This window comes from Choloepus didactylus, chromosome 9, assembly GCF_015220235.1.
Source record: "Choloepus didactylus isolate mChoDid1 chromosome 9, mChoDid1.pri, whole genome shotgun sequence".
Taxonomy (NCBI): domain Eukaryota; kingdom Metazoa; phylum Chordata; class Mammalia; order Pilosa; family Megalonychidae; genus Choloepus; species Choloepus didactylus.
Window position 1 is genome coordinate 118,508,403 of NC_051315.1, and position 14,143 is coordinate 118,522,545.

A 14,143-nucleotide genomic window follows, 5' to 3' on the forward strand; every position below is an offset into this window, starting at 1 on the left:
ACTAGAGCACTTCCTCCCCTCAGTGGAAGAAGAAGGAGGAAGTTCGCCATCCCGGAGAGACTCGGTACCGCCTCGTCCCTGGGGGGCGACCTCGAGCACGCCGCCAATTCGCTCGACCAAGGACCCTGTGCCCGAACCGCGATCCGCATCGGTCCCACCGTCCGAATCTGTCGATTGAGTCGACAGGGCCCCCCCGGATCCAATGGGGCCTCGACCAGGGGGGAGGGAGCCCTGAAGGCAGGAGCGGACGGTTATTAAGGTGGGGAGCAAGCCGGGAGGGAAGCGCTTGTTCTCATGTTCCATGGCGTTGGTGACCCAATCAATAAGGCGATTATAAGTAACAGGGTCCCAAAGATGACAAGTGGTGAGCCATGGGTTAAAAGGCAGCAGGAGGTCCCAGCACACCCGCAGCTGCCGGACAGACACCCCGCAACGACGTGCATCCAGAAGACCTGCCAGAGCCCGAACCCGAGGCGCCCGGCGCGCGGACAGACGACCACCCACAGCGGAGGGGAAAAGAGGGGGGGGCCGTCCACCGAGCAAGAAGAACGAGGCAAACCGCGGCCGCGAGGCTGAAGAAGACGACGAGAACAGAAAGCAGGACCCCCCGGCAACGGGAACAGTCCGGGGGGGGCGGCCACGGCGAGGCACACAGCGCCGAATAGAGAAACGAAGACACAGAGGACCACAGCAAAGTAATGGAGGGGAAGAGGGAAAGCTACTGGAGGAAGAGTGTTAGGAGGAATGGGGGGACATAGGAGGAGAAGACGAAAGGGAGTCGGGGGCAAAAGCTAGGTTAATGCGGGAAAGGAAGAGCGGCCCGGGCGCGGAGCGGCGTGGGAGAGGCGGCTCCAGACGTGGAGCGGCGAGGGAGAGGCGGCTCCGCGGGGCGGCGAGGGAGAGGCGGCCCTTACTTTGCAGGCGAGGAGAAGGGGAGCTGGAGAGGCGTCCGGGCGAGCGGGTGGTTTTACTGGACCGCTGCGTGGAGAGGACTTTTAATCCCAGGGCCCCACGTTGGGCGCCAGTTGCGGTCGCAGTTGACTCGTCTGGGGGGGGGGAGTGGCGGCCGGTTGCTAAATCCTAGGCTCTCAGGATTGCTCGGAGGGTACCGGCGGCGGGGGCTCTTTCCCGGAGGCGAGGGCGAGGCGGGGGACTTGGCCAGGTCCCCGGCGGAGGCGTGCAAGTATGGAGGGCGGCGAGAAAGGAACAGGCGGGACACGGTTCTTTTAGGGTGAAGAAACTAAGAGAGAGCGTTTATTAGGGGAGAGTACAAGCTTATATCGGGCGGTTTAGAGGGCGGGGTAGCTGTAGGGGTTAAAGGCTTGGATTGGTTCTGAGAGGACGCGGAAGCTGTTTGCCGTGGGCAGGAGTTGCTCTGGCAACGGTGCATGCGCACTGGCGGGGGGGGAGTTGCTCTGGCAACGGGGAGTGTCCGGGCAAGATAAGGGGGTGGGGAAAAGGCGGTTCCCTCTGGCAAGCCTCCCCTAACGGTGGTATTTTGGGTGAGGAAATGGGGCCTGCCTCCGGCCTCACTTTCCCAGGCCTGGGGGGCTGTGGAGGGCGCTGTCACCCGTGCCCACCACCCTCCCCAGGGGCGGATCCGGTCCCCTGGCCCAGGCCCGCCAAGTTGAAGCACGTAATCAGTGTCCCGCACCGGAGGTTGAGGGTGGGCCTTCCGCCTCGATGCTCAGGAAATGTTCTGCCACTCCAAGCCCCAAAGAGGGTGGAGCACGTTCCCAGGGAATTGGGGAGAGCCTGGCTGCCACCACACTGTTCTGAAGGGATTGAACGTGTGCCCCGGAGATGGAAGGGAATCTGGGTGCTGCCCCGATGTTTGAGGAGGTTGGGGCCAAAAAGGTGGTCTCCCCAAAGTGTGGATATGTTGAAGCACTCAACGCAGTGTTTGGAGAGGAAAGGGCCGTCACAGAGGCCCTTAGGAAGGGTTAGACTCCCGCTCTCTCAAGCTCCAAGGATGCAACATCGTTCTGTAAATGACTCTCAGACTTTGAAATCTAATGGAGTTTGCCCTGCAGGTTTTAGGAACTGTTTTGGTCCCTTAAACCCTGCTTTCTTTACCATTTCTCCTTATGGCAATGGGAATGTTTATCCTATGACTGTCCCTCCTTTGTATATAGGAAACAGATAACTTGTTCTAAGTTGCACAGGTACAGAGCCTGAAGGGAATTTTGCTTTAGGACAGACCATACTTGCAACTGATTTTGATGGGATCTTGTACTTACCTATTGTTATTGAAATGATTTAAGTTTTTGTGATATTGTGATGGGATGAATGTCTTTTGTATTTGGAAAGCATATGTTTTTCTGGGGTCCAGGGAGTGGAATATGCCGGTTTGAATGTATTATGACCCCAGGAAAAGCCATATTCTTTGATGCAATCTTGTGGGGCAGATGTTTTAGTGCTAATTAGATTGGAATCCTTTGAGTCTATGGAGATGTGACTCACCCAACTGTAGGTGATAACTCTGAAGAGATAATTTCCATGGAGGCATGGCCCCACCCATTCAGCATGGGCCTTGATTAGTGGAGCAGTATATAAGCTCAGACAGGAGTGAGCTTGCCACAGCCAAGAGGGACACTCTTAAGAATGCCTCTGAGCTGAGCGAGGAGCTGCTGATGAGGGACAGTTTGAAGACGGCCATTGAAAGCAGACTCTTGCTCTGGAGAAGCTAAGAGAGGATGAATGCCCTAAGAGCAACTGAGAGTGACACTCTTAAGAGGAGCTGCGGCCTAGAGAGGAACATCCTGGGAGAAAGCCATTTTGAAACCAGAACTTGGAGCAGATGCCAGCCACGTGCCTTCCCAGTTAACAGAGGTTTTCTGGACAACATTGGCCATTCTCCAGTGAAGGTACCCGATTGTTGATGTCTTACCTTCGACACTTCATGGCCTTAAGACTGTAGCTTTGTAACCAAATAAACCCCCTTTTATAAAAGCCAATCCATTTCCGGTGTTTTGCATTCCAGCAGCATTAGCAAACTAGAACACCTTAGAAATCATTGTATCTAATCTATAATTTTATCTGAGAAAACTAAGGCTCAGGCAGTGTTCTTTCCTCAAATCTCAGAAAGTACACAACAGATTTGTTTTGGGTATTTCTGAGAAAATGTTTTAATTTATTCTTAATTTTTACCTAACTATATCCAACGTATATCTAAACTATTTATCATATTAAATAAATGGTTAATTTTTTCTTTGTGGATATTTTTAAAAGAATCTTATTTTAAAAATTATTTCTTGGAGATTTTGGTTTTTGCTACTGTTTTGGATAAAAACAGGGTGCTATCCTCGTATCAATAAATATAAATAAAATATAAAAGCTGTTTGGCTAAATGAACATTTCAGAAGCTGATTCACTTGTACATTCAGTACATATTTATTGAAGCATAATATTTAAAATACTTATTGAATTCTCAATTAAGAAGTACTTACTAGTTTTGTAAAGGAAGTAGTTTTATTATAACATAACTAAGAAGGAAACATTGCATGCTGGATTCTTGTACCACATTTGACAGTTTAACCAATATTTTATTTATAGGAGGAAAAGTGAGAGGTAATTTCCATTAAAATCTTTATTAGGGTAGGGCAATGGCTATGATCAACTCCAAAATCTCAGTAGTTTAATATTATATGACTTATCTCTTGATTATGTCACAAGGCATGGTGACAATTAGTGGGCTCAATGGAGGACAGACTTTTTCCCACTGTTGTTGGGAAACTGGTTATTTCCACTTGGTGTCTCTGCCAGCCCTCAGACCTCAAAAAATCCCAGCTGGCAGAAGAGGGAAGCAAGAAGAGGATTTTGTGGGAAGTTTTATGCCCAGGCCTCTAGTTGGAGTACATCACTTCAATAGCCAGAGCTCAAGTATATGACTCTAGCTAACTGCAAGGAATGCTGGGAAGTCTGGTATAACTGAGGCCCAGGGAGCAGAGCGAAATGGTTTGATCAGCATCTGGCTCATCTTTTCCCCCAGGTCCTCTTAGCTTCCTCAGTATAATCACAATCCTTCTCCCAGCAAATCATCTCTCTCTGTCCTGCAGTAATAGAATTTCTTGAAGAAAGTGTTACTAAAATATGTCTGTACATGAGCTCTGGCTGATAACCTCAGTGAAGTTTTCTCAGGCGGACAATTTGGCTGCATCTCTGCAGTCTTCATGCAACTTGATAAAAAGTGAATAATTAAATCATCTGGAACTTTGATTGAGAGCTTTGAAAGACCAAACTTGATATTTAAAATTCTAGATATTATTCCAATCTATGAATACATGTTATTCATCACAACCATGGAAAATGAACCTCTGAATGTAATAAATCAGTATGTGAGTTCCAATGTGCTATGGTGAGTTTCCTTTATCAAGCATTTACTACTCGTCATTTGTGTGACCATGGGCAAGTTGCTTAAGGGCCCTGTGCTCAGTTTTTATATCTGTAAAAGGATTAGGATTCTTTGCATTTTTTATCCTAGTTAAAATGTGCCTCATCCATTTTGAGCCAGAAGTTTTACCCTAAATGACTTCCTAAAACAAACCAGGATTTTCTTTCTGATTTTATTTAAAATCATGGAATTTCCAGACCTCTGAGCTATTGTTCTTTCTCTGTATATTTGAAGAGAAGGCATCCCTTAGATGTAGGGATTGACATAGCTGACACCAAATGACAGAGTTCATACAAGTAGAAGGAATAATAAAAAAATTTAAATTACCCCTGGCCCTGGTGCCCTTTTGTTGCAGAGACAAAGGACCTTTGCCCTCTTTTCCTGAGAGACTCAGAAGACAGAATAATAGAAATGCAATGAGAAGACTGGGCCACTTGCCTTGACTCGTAGGTAAACTCTCTCTGGCTGTCTGGCTCTGATCAGCTCCAGACACCACATTTTTAAAAGGCACCGTGATAAATAGTTAGTGTCCAGGGCAGGATGACCAGGGCAAATGAGAGGTCTAGATTTGTGTTCTGAAGAAAATGTGACCAAGAGGAGACAGATACCTCATTCCGGATTCTGAAAGGGTTTATTAAAAAGCAGAAATAGGCTGGCTCTGAGTTGCTCCGGAAACGGAACTGCCAGTAACCAGCAAATGGTAGTAAATGGATGAAGGCCGAGTTCAGCTCTGCATAAGGGCTTTCTAACAAATAAAGCTGTTCAAAATTGAGGCAGGCTTCCCCATGAGGTGGGAAACTCCCCCTCCCTAGAGTTATGCTTCCAGAGGGAGGATGACCTGCTCAGCAATTACATACACTCACACCTTGCTTTGAAGGAGTAGTTGTAATTGGTAATTTCCAAGGTCTCTTTCAGCTTTAAAGTTTGATGACTGAATCTAATACACATCTGATAATACAATTTACCTCAGTGCCCCCTTTAGCCCTTCAAATGTGTTGTCTTTTCTGCCTAATCTGCCTTGATCACCTTTCATTATTTCCATTGTTCAGGGCTTGGAATAGAATGGAGTGACTTTGATCCTGCCGAAATGCCAATATGAGGGAACAATTCTGAAGCATTCTTTGCATTCTCTGGAAGCTCAAATGCTCATCAGCAACATGACCACAGTAACTTTGGTCCCTAAACTGCCAGGCACAGTTAAAGCCCATATTTTGTAAGTTGGGGATCCCTCTGTCAGAGTGTGAAATGTCAGAATATAGCAGTAGCAAACCACAAATATAAAAGCCTCTTATCCAAATCATCTGAATCATCTTAGATGTTCATAGAGGCAATTAATATTCAGTGAATCTTTTTTTAAATATTGCAAAAAAAAAAAAAAAACTAAAACAGAACAGAATCTTATGTTTTATAACATGGTGTTACTGGTCATATTTCTGAAAAATGCTCATTTTTTTTCTGGGCAAATGGTTTCTATTTTCTGGTCTACCATTAGCAAGTCAGAGAGATTTATAGTTTAACAAAATAGCCATAATAATCTTGACTACAGTATCTAATTCATGGTAGCCATTGAGGGTTATTGGTTCCTGCCACAGTCCATGTGCTTGGTGAGGTTAGAGATGTGGGAGGGAAGGCTACAAATCATGGTCCAAGATGGGGTTAGAGCTTATATGGTAACAGTCCTGAGTGGAGCATGCAAGCATTTATTCATCCTGTCAGTTGTCACTGAAGACCGTGTGAAAGGGGTAGTCTTTAGTCTTAAGAAGCTTACTACATGGTGAGAGGGCCAGACAAATAAATCAACAATTAAGAGTGATAAGCGAGGACAGTGATAAGTAAAACATGGCCGCATAAAGTATGATGTCTTCATGTTCTGCCATGGTAAACGGGTGGGATGGGCAGTTAAGCCAACTAGACACAGAAGGTTTTAATGGAATACCATGCTCATTTAGTGTAAAGAAATGCAGCAGGCCTTGCATCTCCATCTCACGGGCACACCCAGCAGCTGCTATTTACGCACTACCAGCTATCACCTAAGGGACTCAGAACTGTTGTGAATGAGAACAAATCCATGCATATGACCTAGAGAAGTAGCAGCATTGGCTCCCGCCAAATTTTTATATTGTTTTAGTAGCATAGGCCCTAGGCTCCTGAACCCTGTCCAGGTGCAGAATGACAGAGGAGGGGTTTACAACCAACAGGGCAGGCTAACGTTATGCACTTATCTTACTGTAGTTGCCAAGGAAACTGTACTGGGAGATGATAGACTCCAAGGTCACTTTCCCAGGCAGACCTAGGGCAGTCCAGACCTGATATTAACCCTTTATTCACATCTTCAACTAAAACTAGAGAAAGGGGTCAAGGGAAACTTCCTGGATTGATTCACAAACAAGAAGTTAACTAATTAGCTAATCATTTTATTTTTGGAAAAAGGTGTACCAGGCTTAAGGAACTGCAAGTATAAAGGAAAACAACTCATAAATCCCACAATTCAAACATCTGACTGGAGATAAATGTAGAGACGCTTTCAGAAACCAGTTCATGAAAGGTCTTATGTTCCAGCCTAAAGCATTTGATCTTGCTTCTAAAGGCCATGGGAGCCCTTGGGATCACTCCACAATAATGTGGAAAGTGAATTAAATGGGTCCATTATAGGAGACAGGCAGTTGGGAGGCTTTTCAATACTACAAAGTAGAGAACATGAGGCTAGAATTAAGGCAGTGTCAGTAGTGCTAGAGAAGCCAGGAAAAGCATTGCACCATTCTCTTTATTCTCTGGGTTCTTACCACTGACATCATTTATCACTTGTAATTGTTGATTTGTCTGGCCACTACCCTAAGCTTCTTAAGACCAAGGACTGAGTCTTCCTATTGGCACTTACCATATAACAGGGTACCAGCATACCTGAAGACTGCACGTTTTGTAGGGGACAACATGATTGCCAAGAGTCTTCCTTGGGTACCTGTGAGAAGGGTAGTCTAAGTCACTTAAATGAACATTAATGGAAAAATGAAAATGGTTACTAGCCATACTATGTGCCAGGCATTGTACTAGGAATTTCAAAAGCGTTATCTCATTTAATCTTCACAGTGACACAATAAGAGCAATTGTCATTGTCTCTGTTTACAGATGTGGACATTGAGGGCCAGGTAACCTTGACCAAAGTTAATTAGTAAGTAGGTGGCGTGGCTGAAATTTGAAATCACATTTGCCTGGCTCTAAAGATCATGATCTTTCCAGCTAGGAAAAGAATAGTTTTTAACATGTTGTGGTTCCCCCGACAGCCATAGGAAAAGGTCCATTAGCTTTGTATTTTTTTTTTTTTCTTTTCCTCTAGAGCTGCAGAAGACTCTTCAGCTTGAGGGATATTTGTAACAGCCCTCTGTAGCATTTCATAGTCAAGGAAATGAATATTGATGAGGAAGAGTGAAAAAAAGGAGTCTTGGAATACTCAATAGCTGATGAAGGGCAGATCTGAGGGCTACAGCCATCAGACATAAAAGAGTCAAGCCTTCTAGGTGGCCCTTGGCCCAGGGCAGGAATGGAGAGAGAGAGGACTTGAGGTACAAGCCGGAGATACAAATGTAGATCCAGAGGCAGCATAAGGAGGCAGGAAATGGAGAAATATTGAGAAGGAACTTCAGAGTGAGATGAATGAAGTATGATCAGCTAGAATCCCAGAGACAATATTTTGGTCATGGAAGAGTTGTTCTTGGTCTCTTATCCTTGTTTATCCTCTGTGTATGACTTTAAACAAATAAGAGGTTTAGGATAATGGTATGCAAAACACACTATCTGAAAGAACAATGTAATAGAATAATACGTGCATTTTCATACAAGATTTCAATTCAAGATCAGATTTCAGTGTGAGTCAGATTTTAAATTGATCTTATTCATTCATTCAATGAGTAAAGGAAGAACACACCATGTTCTTCGCACTTCTCTGCCTTCTAGGCCTGTAACCCTGAACACAGGAAGAACTTAGATTCTACATAAAAGTTTGCCACAAGTTCAACACCTATTTTGAAGATTTTTACATTTATTTTAATTAGAAAACAATTTTCTAGCAATCTATTCTTGAATAATTTTGCAGAACAGATTTTTTTCTTCAAATAAAATGTTCAGTGCTACATTTATGATGCTCCTACAGACTTTTCAGCTCTGCCTTCTAGTTAGGAGGCAGATACTAAGACACAAGTCTGAGGAGTACAATTTCTTCAGTCCTTTTGTTCAAGTTTCTCTAAATATACCTGCCAAAATCCACATAAGCCTAACCTTTGGGGCTTGGAAGTGAAGAAAGAAGAAAGGAAGAAGGGAAGGCTTCTTTTTGTTTTCAAAGCTGCATTAGGCTTTTATTTAGTTGAGGCTTGAGACCTCAGTGACTCGCCCCTGGTATTTCGGTGGAAATGATTTGAATGAGAACAAAGACACCGATGCTGGTGGAGATGCCTTGCCACACAGCCTCAGCCTTTCAGAGTTAAAATATTGTCTGGACCTGCACGAACAATATTGGACCTGATGTTAAGTTTGAGCATTTTTTCTTTGGTTAGTTCCAATTTCAATGGGAAAGAACTGGTGTGTGTGTGTGTGTGTGTGTGTGTGTGTGTGTGAGATGAGTAAGAAAATAGAAATTGGAAATGCTTAATGGGTGTAATGGGAAAAATATACAGAAGTAGATGATAAAGCAAGCATCCCAATCATATTTTTAAAACCTGGAAGAGAAAGTGGGCTGAAATAGATGGGTCATTAGGCATTTAGGCTGTGACATTTGGAAGTCAGTGTTACATTTTCTTTGAAACCGTAAGTAAATAAGTTTGGAAATAACCAATGATGTTCTTTTTTGATACTTCTATTTTCCCATTTGACTCAAAGCAGTGAAAAGCAAGTGTTGGTTAAAATGTCTTGCTGTAATTATTATGCTGGAATGCATTAGTTTTTAAATATTTTGATTCATATTTTGACTTATATTTGATTTCTTTGTGACTCGGACTTAATCTTACAAACCCATTTAAAGACCTGAAACTTTTCTGGGGGCTGTTAGAGGACCACCCTCCTGAATGAAGGTCTGTCTCACAGAGTGTTATTTGTGATGTGTATTTATTCAACTGCATAGCATCTTAGAGATGGAAGGGACGCTAGCATTTATCTAGTCCAAATGCAGAAAGATTAAATAAACTCACAAAGAGCAGACAGTTAAAATTTGTTTAAATTTATACTTTTTGTTTTTGTAGTGCTTTTTTAAGTTTTCAAAATATTTAAAAATACTGAATATTATTAGATCCTTAAAATAAAATCTGGGAAGTTAGGTTGAGCTGGTATGATGTCCATTTGTAGATAAGAGGAGAAACCAAGTGCTCAGTGGCATGGGTCACTAGCCAGGGCTGAACAGCAGGGCACCTTGACTCCTCACCCAGGGCTACTCACTGCGCTATAACCTGTTCTACTGTTACCCCACAGATTGAGATAACGAGGAACCCAAGTGTGAAATCCGTATTATCACACTGCTGAAAGTTGATGACTATTTGAAACTAAATATAAAGGAAACAAATATGGAGTCTCCAAACTATTTCTATGTATTTGTCATTATAGTCTTTCTAAAAAATTGTTTTGCTTGGATCAAACTGTAAACCTGGTGAATTTTACATTGTGTGCTTGTTAGGTAATCAGAGTTTTGAAAATATCATTTGCTCCATGTCACTTTAACACATTTGATTCTCTTATTTAATTAGGAATGTTGTATTTTCAACACACATCAGAAGGATGCCTGAGGATTTGAGAAAACTACTTAATTGTTTGATTGATTGATTGATTAAATACCAATTGCACCAATTATGTGCCAGAAAATATGCCAGATGCTGGGGAACCAAAATAAATGTGTGCATACTCACACAGACACACACACACAAACACACACACACTTGGCCTTCATGGAGAGCAGATACATAGAAAAGTAATTATAAAATAATTTCAGTACACAGATTACCTTATGAGTTTCCAGTCACCTAACATGGGTGGTCACATGGGATGGAGAGGCTTCAGAGGATACTTAACCTGAGTAATCAGGGCTGAGTAGAGTTGGGCCAGCAAAAACAAAATAGAGGGCACTCAAGGAAGAAGAGGCACTATACATAGAAATCAGCATGTTTTTTTGGGGGGTGGGGGTGATAGGATGGGTAGGAAGGAGCAACAACTAATTTGGTGTTCCTGGAGTACAGCATTCAGGCAGGGAATGACAGAGGTTGAAGAGGAACGGAAGAGCAAGTTGGAGAATCTTGGGGGCCATATTAATGAGCTTAGCCATTATTCTGTGAGTAACAGGGAACTCCTGGAAGGATTTTAGTCAGGAGTAAATTATGTTTGGGCTTGCGTTTTTAAAAGGGTCTCTTTGGGAGCTCTCTGGGGCTTGTACTTCAGAGAAATAAAGGCAGAGTCAAGGGGACAAGTTCCAGTAATTGAGGGAGAAGTGTAGATCTTGAACCAGAACAGTTGAGGAAGATGTGGTAGAAAATGGAACAAAAAAGGAGAGGAAGATATTCAGAAACAAAACCCACAGAATCTGTTGAATGATGGATTTGGGAAGTAACAGTTAAAGAAAGGGAGAGTATAGCATCTAGCTTAGATGGATGGCTAGACTGGAGAGACCATTAGTTTAGTCAGAAATGTTGTTAGTTCAGTAGCTGAAATGTTAAATTTGTATTATCCTTGGGGCATCTAGTGGTCACATCCAGCAGGCAACTGGATAAATGAGTCTGAAGTTCAGGGAAATGGTCCAGGCTTCTGATAAAATATTCAGAAATCACTAACAATCAGTAATTACTAGCTGAATCCTGGAGGATGGATGAGATCACAGAAAGAATATTTTATAGAATGAGGACACTGACCTAAGCTAGTACTTTTAGACTAACCAACACGTATGTGCTGTTCAGAGGAAGAGAAGGTAAAAATGGCACAGAGGTGGTGTTAGAAATACGACACATCATAGGAAGATGGGCCGTTGACGAAGAAAAGGCAATTATATGCGTGTGTGTGTGTGTGTGTGTGTGTATGAAAGGAATCGAAGTTGTCAAATGGGCTGAAAAAATGACTTCTAGGTTTATCAACAAAAGCCCTAGGTAATCATAGTAAAAGCAGTTTTAGTGGAGTGGTTGGATCCAGTGTATGTCACAGTGAGTAGAGGAGTGAAAAAAAGATGAGAAAGTAAGGATAGTGACTGTAAAGTGCTCTTTAAGAAGTCTTCTTGAAGATGAGCACAAGAGAAGAGAAAGAAGACTCAAGATTCATTGAGGTTCTCTTTTTCCAAAGAGAAACCTTCATTTCTTGGTAATTTTAACCTAGGCACCTCAGAAAAAAAATGCCCCCAGTGATCTGTTTCCATCTTATGTTTTGATATTGTAGTCTCAAATGCAAGTCAAACTTTTAAAAAATGTATCAAAAGCATTTTAGAAATTGTTCTCGAGTTTTTAAAGGACTTTGGGGAGGACTTGATTTGCGTTTAATAGAATGTGAATTCTGGTTGACCTATAGAATCAACAGAGGAGCTGAAAGTCCGAAGTCACAGCACGGAGCCACTACCAAAGTTGGACAGCAAAGAGAGAGGGCATCATGGGGCATCTTCCTCCAGAGAGCCTGTCAAAGCTCAGGAATGGGACGGAACACCAGGGCCACCTGTGGTGACCAGCAGACTGGGAAGATCCTCTGTGAGCCCCACCTTATTAGCAGGAAACCACAGTTCAGGTAAGAGAGCTGATGCTTTCCTGGGCCCTAATTCCTCATGTCTCCATAAACTGCTTTCATATGATTATCAGTTAGAGGACCACAACCCCAAAGAGCTCTATCTCTACTCGTAGAGACTTCATAACAGCTCTTCACAAAAGTACAAAGGGATATAATTGTGTGTTGCACCATTCCAGAGATCACTTTTCACATAGAAGATAAGCAAATGGTGCTTCTTGGAGTTGTGTAATATGGCGGCTCTGATGACCCATTTCATCTAGGGGACTTATTTTGAGTTTATACCCTCGTTGCATCAAAATAGATTTTAGTCAACTGGAAAAAAATAAAATTACAGTGGAAGATAAAAATGTAACAAAGTGATCTGAAGGCAATTGAGGGAGTAGATAACATCAGGCAAAAAAAAGTGGTTAGCTGAGGACTGTAACTGAGTATTTGGCATGGAATGTAGTTTCCAATTCTAAGCTAAAAGAGAGAAAAAATTTTAAAAAGTACATCTTTAACTTTCCTCAGTTGAACTTCAAATATGCAATGAAATTTTGAATGGTTAATAGATAAATATTAAACATCAATTTTTCCAAAGCAACATCTGTTTGCTTTGAACTGATTAATCTCTGTGCTGGACACACAGAGAGCTGTCAATTGAAATAAACAGCAAATATTCAAGGAGCCTCCTGTAGTTTTCAGGTGTCTATTCCTTAGGAGTGTTAGGCCTCTGAAGAAAAGAACAATTCTTTAATGTTCTTGTTCTTTTTCAATTCTGATAGTCATCTTAGAAAGCAATTTACATGATTTTAGTCTGTGGTCTCTATGACAGTCATGCACATGGTAAAATGGAACAGAATGAATGATCTGTATTTGAGCAGGGGATGTTCCTGGAAGACTCAAAACAGTGACTTCCCTAGACATTAAATGCAACCCAAAGTTTTGATGGTGGAGCCATATGTGCTGTATGGATAGCCAACTTGATGGCATGAGTTCAAATCTAGGAGAAGGAACATTATGCAAATTTTTCAGAAATTTTATAAAGTATTTTTGACAGTAAAGTATAAATAGCTTTAGGTGTATGAGAGGAAGATATCTGTGCATTTTGTCTCAAACAGAAAAGAAATATAGGGGAAAATGAGTATTTTTGAAGAAAAATTAGCTGTCCTCAAAATTGATATTCACTATTTACTTTAATGATTTGTTTTTGGGGTCATTCTTAATTTCTTAGGATTATCTAAATTTCTGCTAGTTGGCCTATCCAGATAACATGAAAAACTATCTGCTCCTATTGTGACCAGAGATATATTTTATACAAAAAAAAACAATAACAACAAAAAAAAACCAAACGGAAGTATTATCTGAGTGTGTGTTATGTAACAGCCACTGTGCCAGGATCTGGGAGGACAGGGCAAATAGATGCTCAAGATCTAGTGCAAGACAGGTGAATATATAATTACAATACAACATGTTGTTTAAAAATGATGCATGAAACAGGAGAGAAATCACTTATTTTTTCCTGTAAGAGTATAATTTTGGCAGGAATAACCAGGGGCTTTTTATGAAACATAAAGAGTTGCTCACCAGGAAGTTGAAGAAAGTGACAGCCTTCTGGATGGAAACCAAAAGGTCTATGGGATGCGACAGTATTTTTTGGTGTGGGAGAGAATGTGGGGGAAGAGTGAATGAAGAAACTGCAAAGATAGGCTAGGACCAGATAGCAAGAGTCCTGAAGGACCATGTGTATTAATTAGAAATGCTTTCAGCTACAAAGTACTCATTAATAAGGTGGCCAAAGCAATAATGACTTTTGTTGACTCACACAGCACCAAGTGTGGAGGTTGGTAGTTCCAGGTATTTTGTACCTGCCCAGTGATGTCATGCACCCAGGAACTTTCAGTCTTTTTAATTCTCCTGTTGTGCTACCCTTGATGACTTTTTTTTCTCCTTATCATGACATGGTTATCTCAGTTCCAGGCATTGTGCCTCAGCAGAATCTCCCTTTCATGTAATTGTCAGGCCTGGGAAACATGTTCT

The 14,143-nt window shown here is 42.2% G+C and overlaps 1 protein-coding gene across 1 annotated transcript in view; it reads left to right on the top strand.

Annotated features, from left to right (window-relative positions):
• NYAP2 (neuronal tyrosine-phosphorylated phosphoinositide-3-kinase adaptor 2) overlaps positions 1-14,143 on the top strand; it is a 279,845-nt gene that overhangs the window by 195,551 nt on the left and 70,151 nt on the right. The window contains exon 5 of the mRNA XM_037849647.1: positions 11,915-12,124. Coding sequence (XP_037705575.1) covers positions 11,915-12,124 — 210 coding nt within the window. The remainder of the gene's footprint in view (positions 1-11,914; positions 12,125-14,143) is intronic.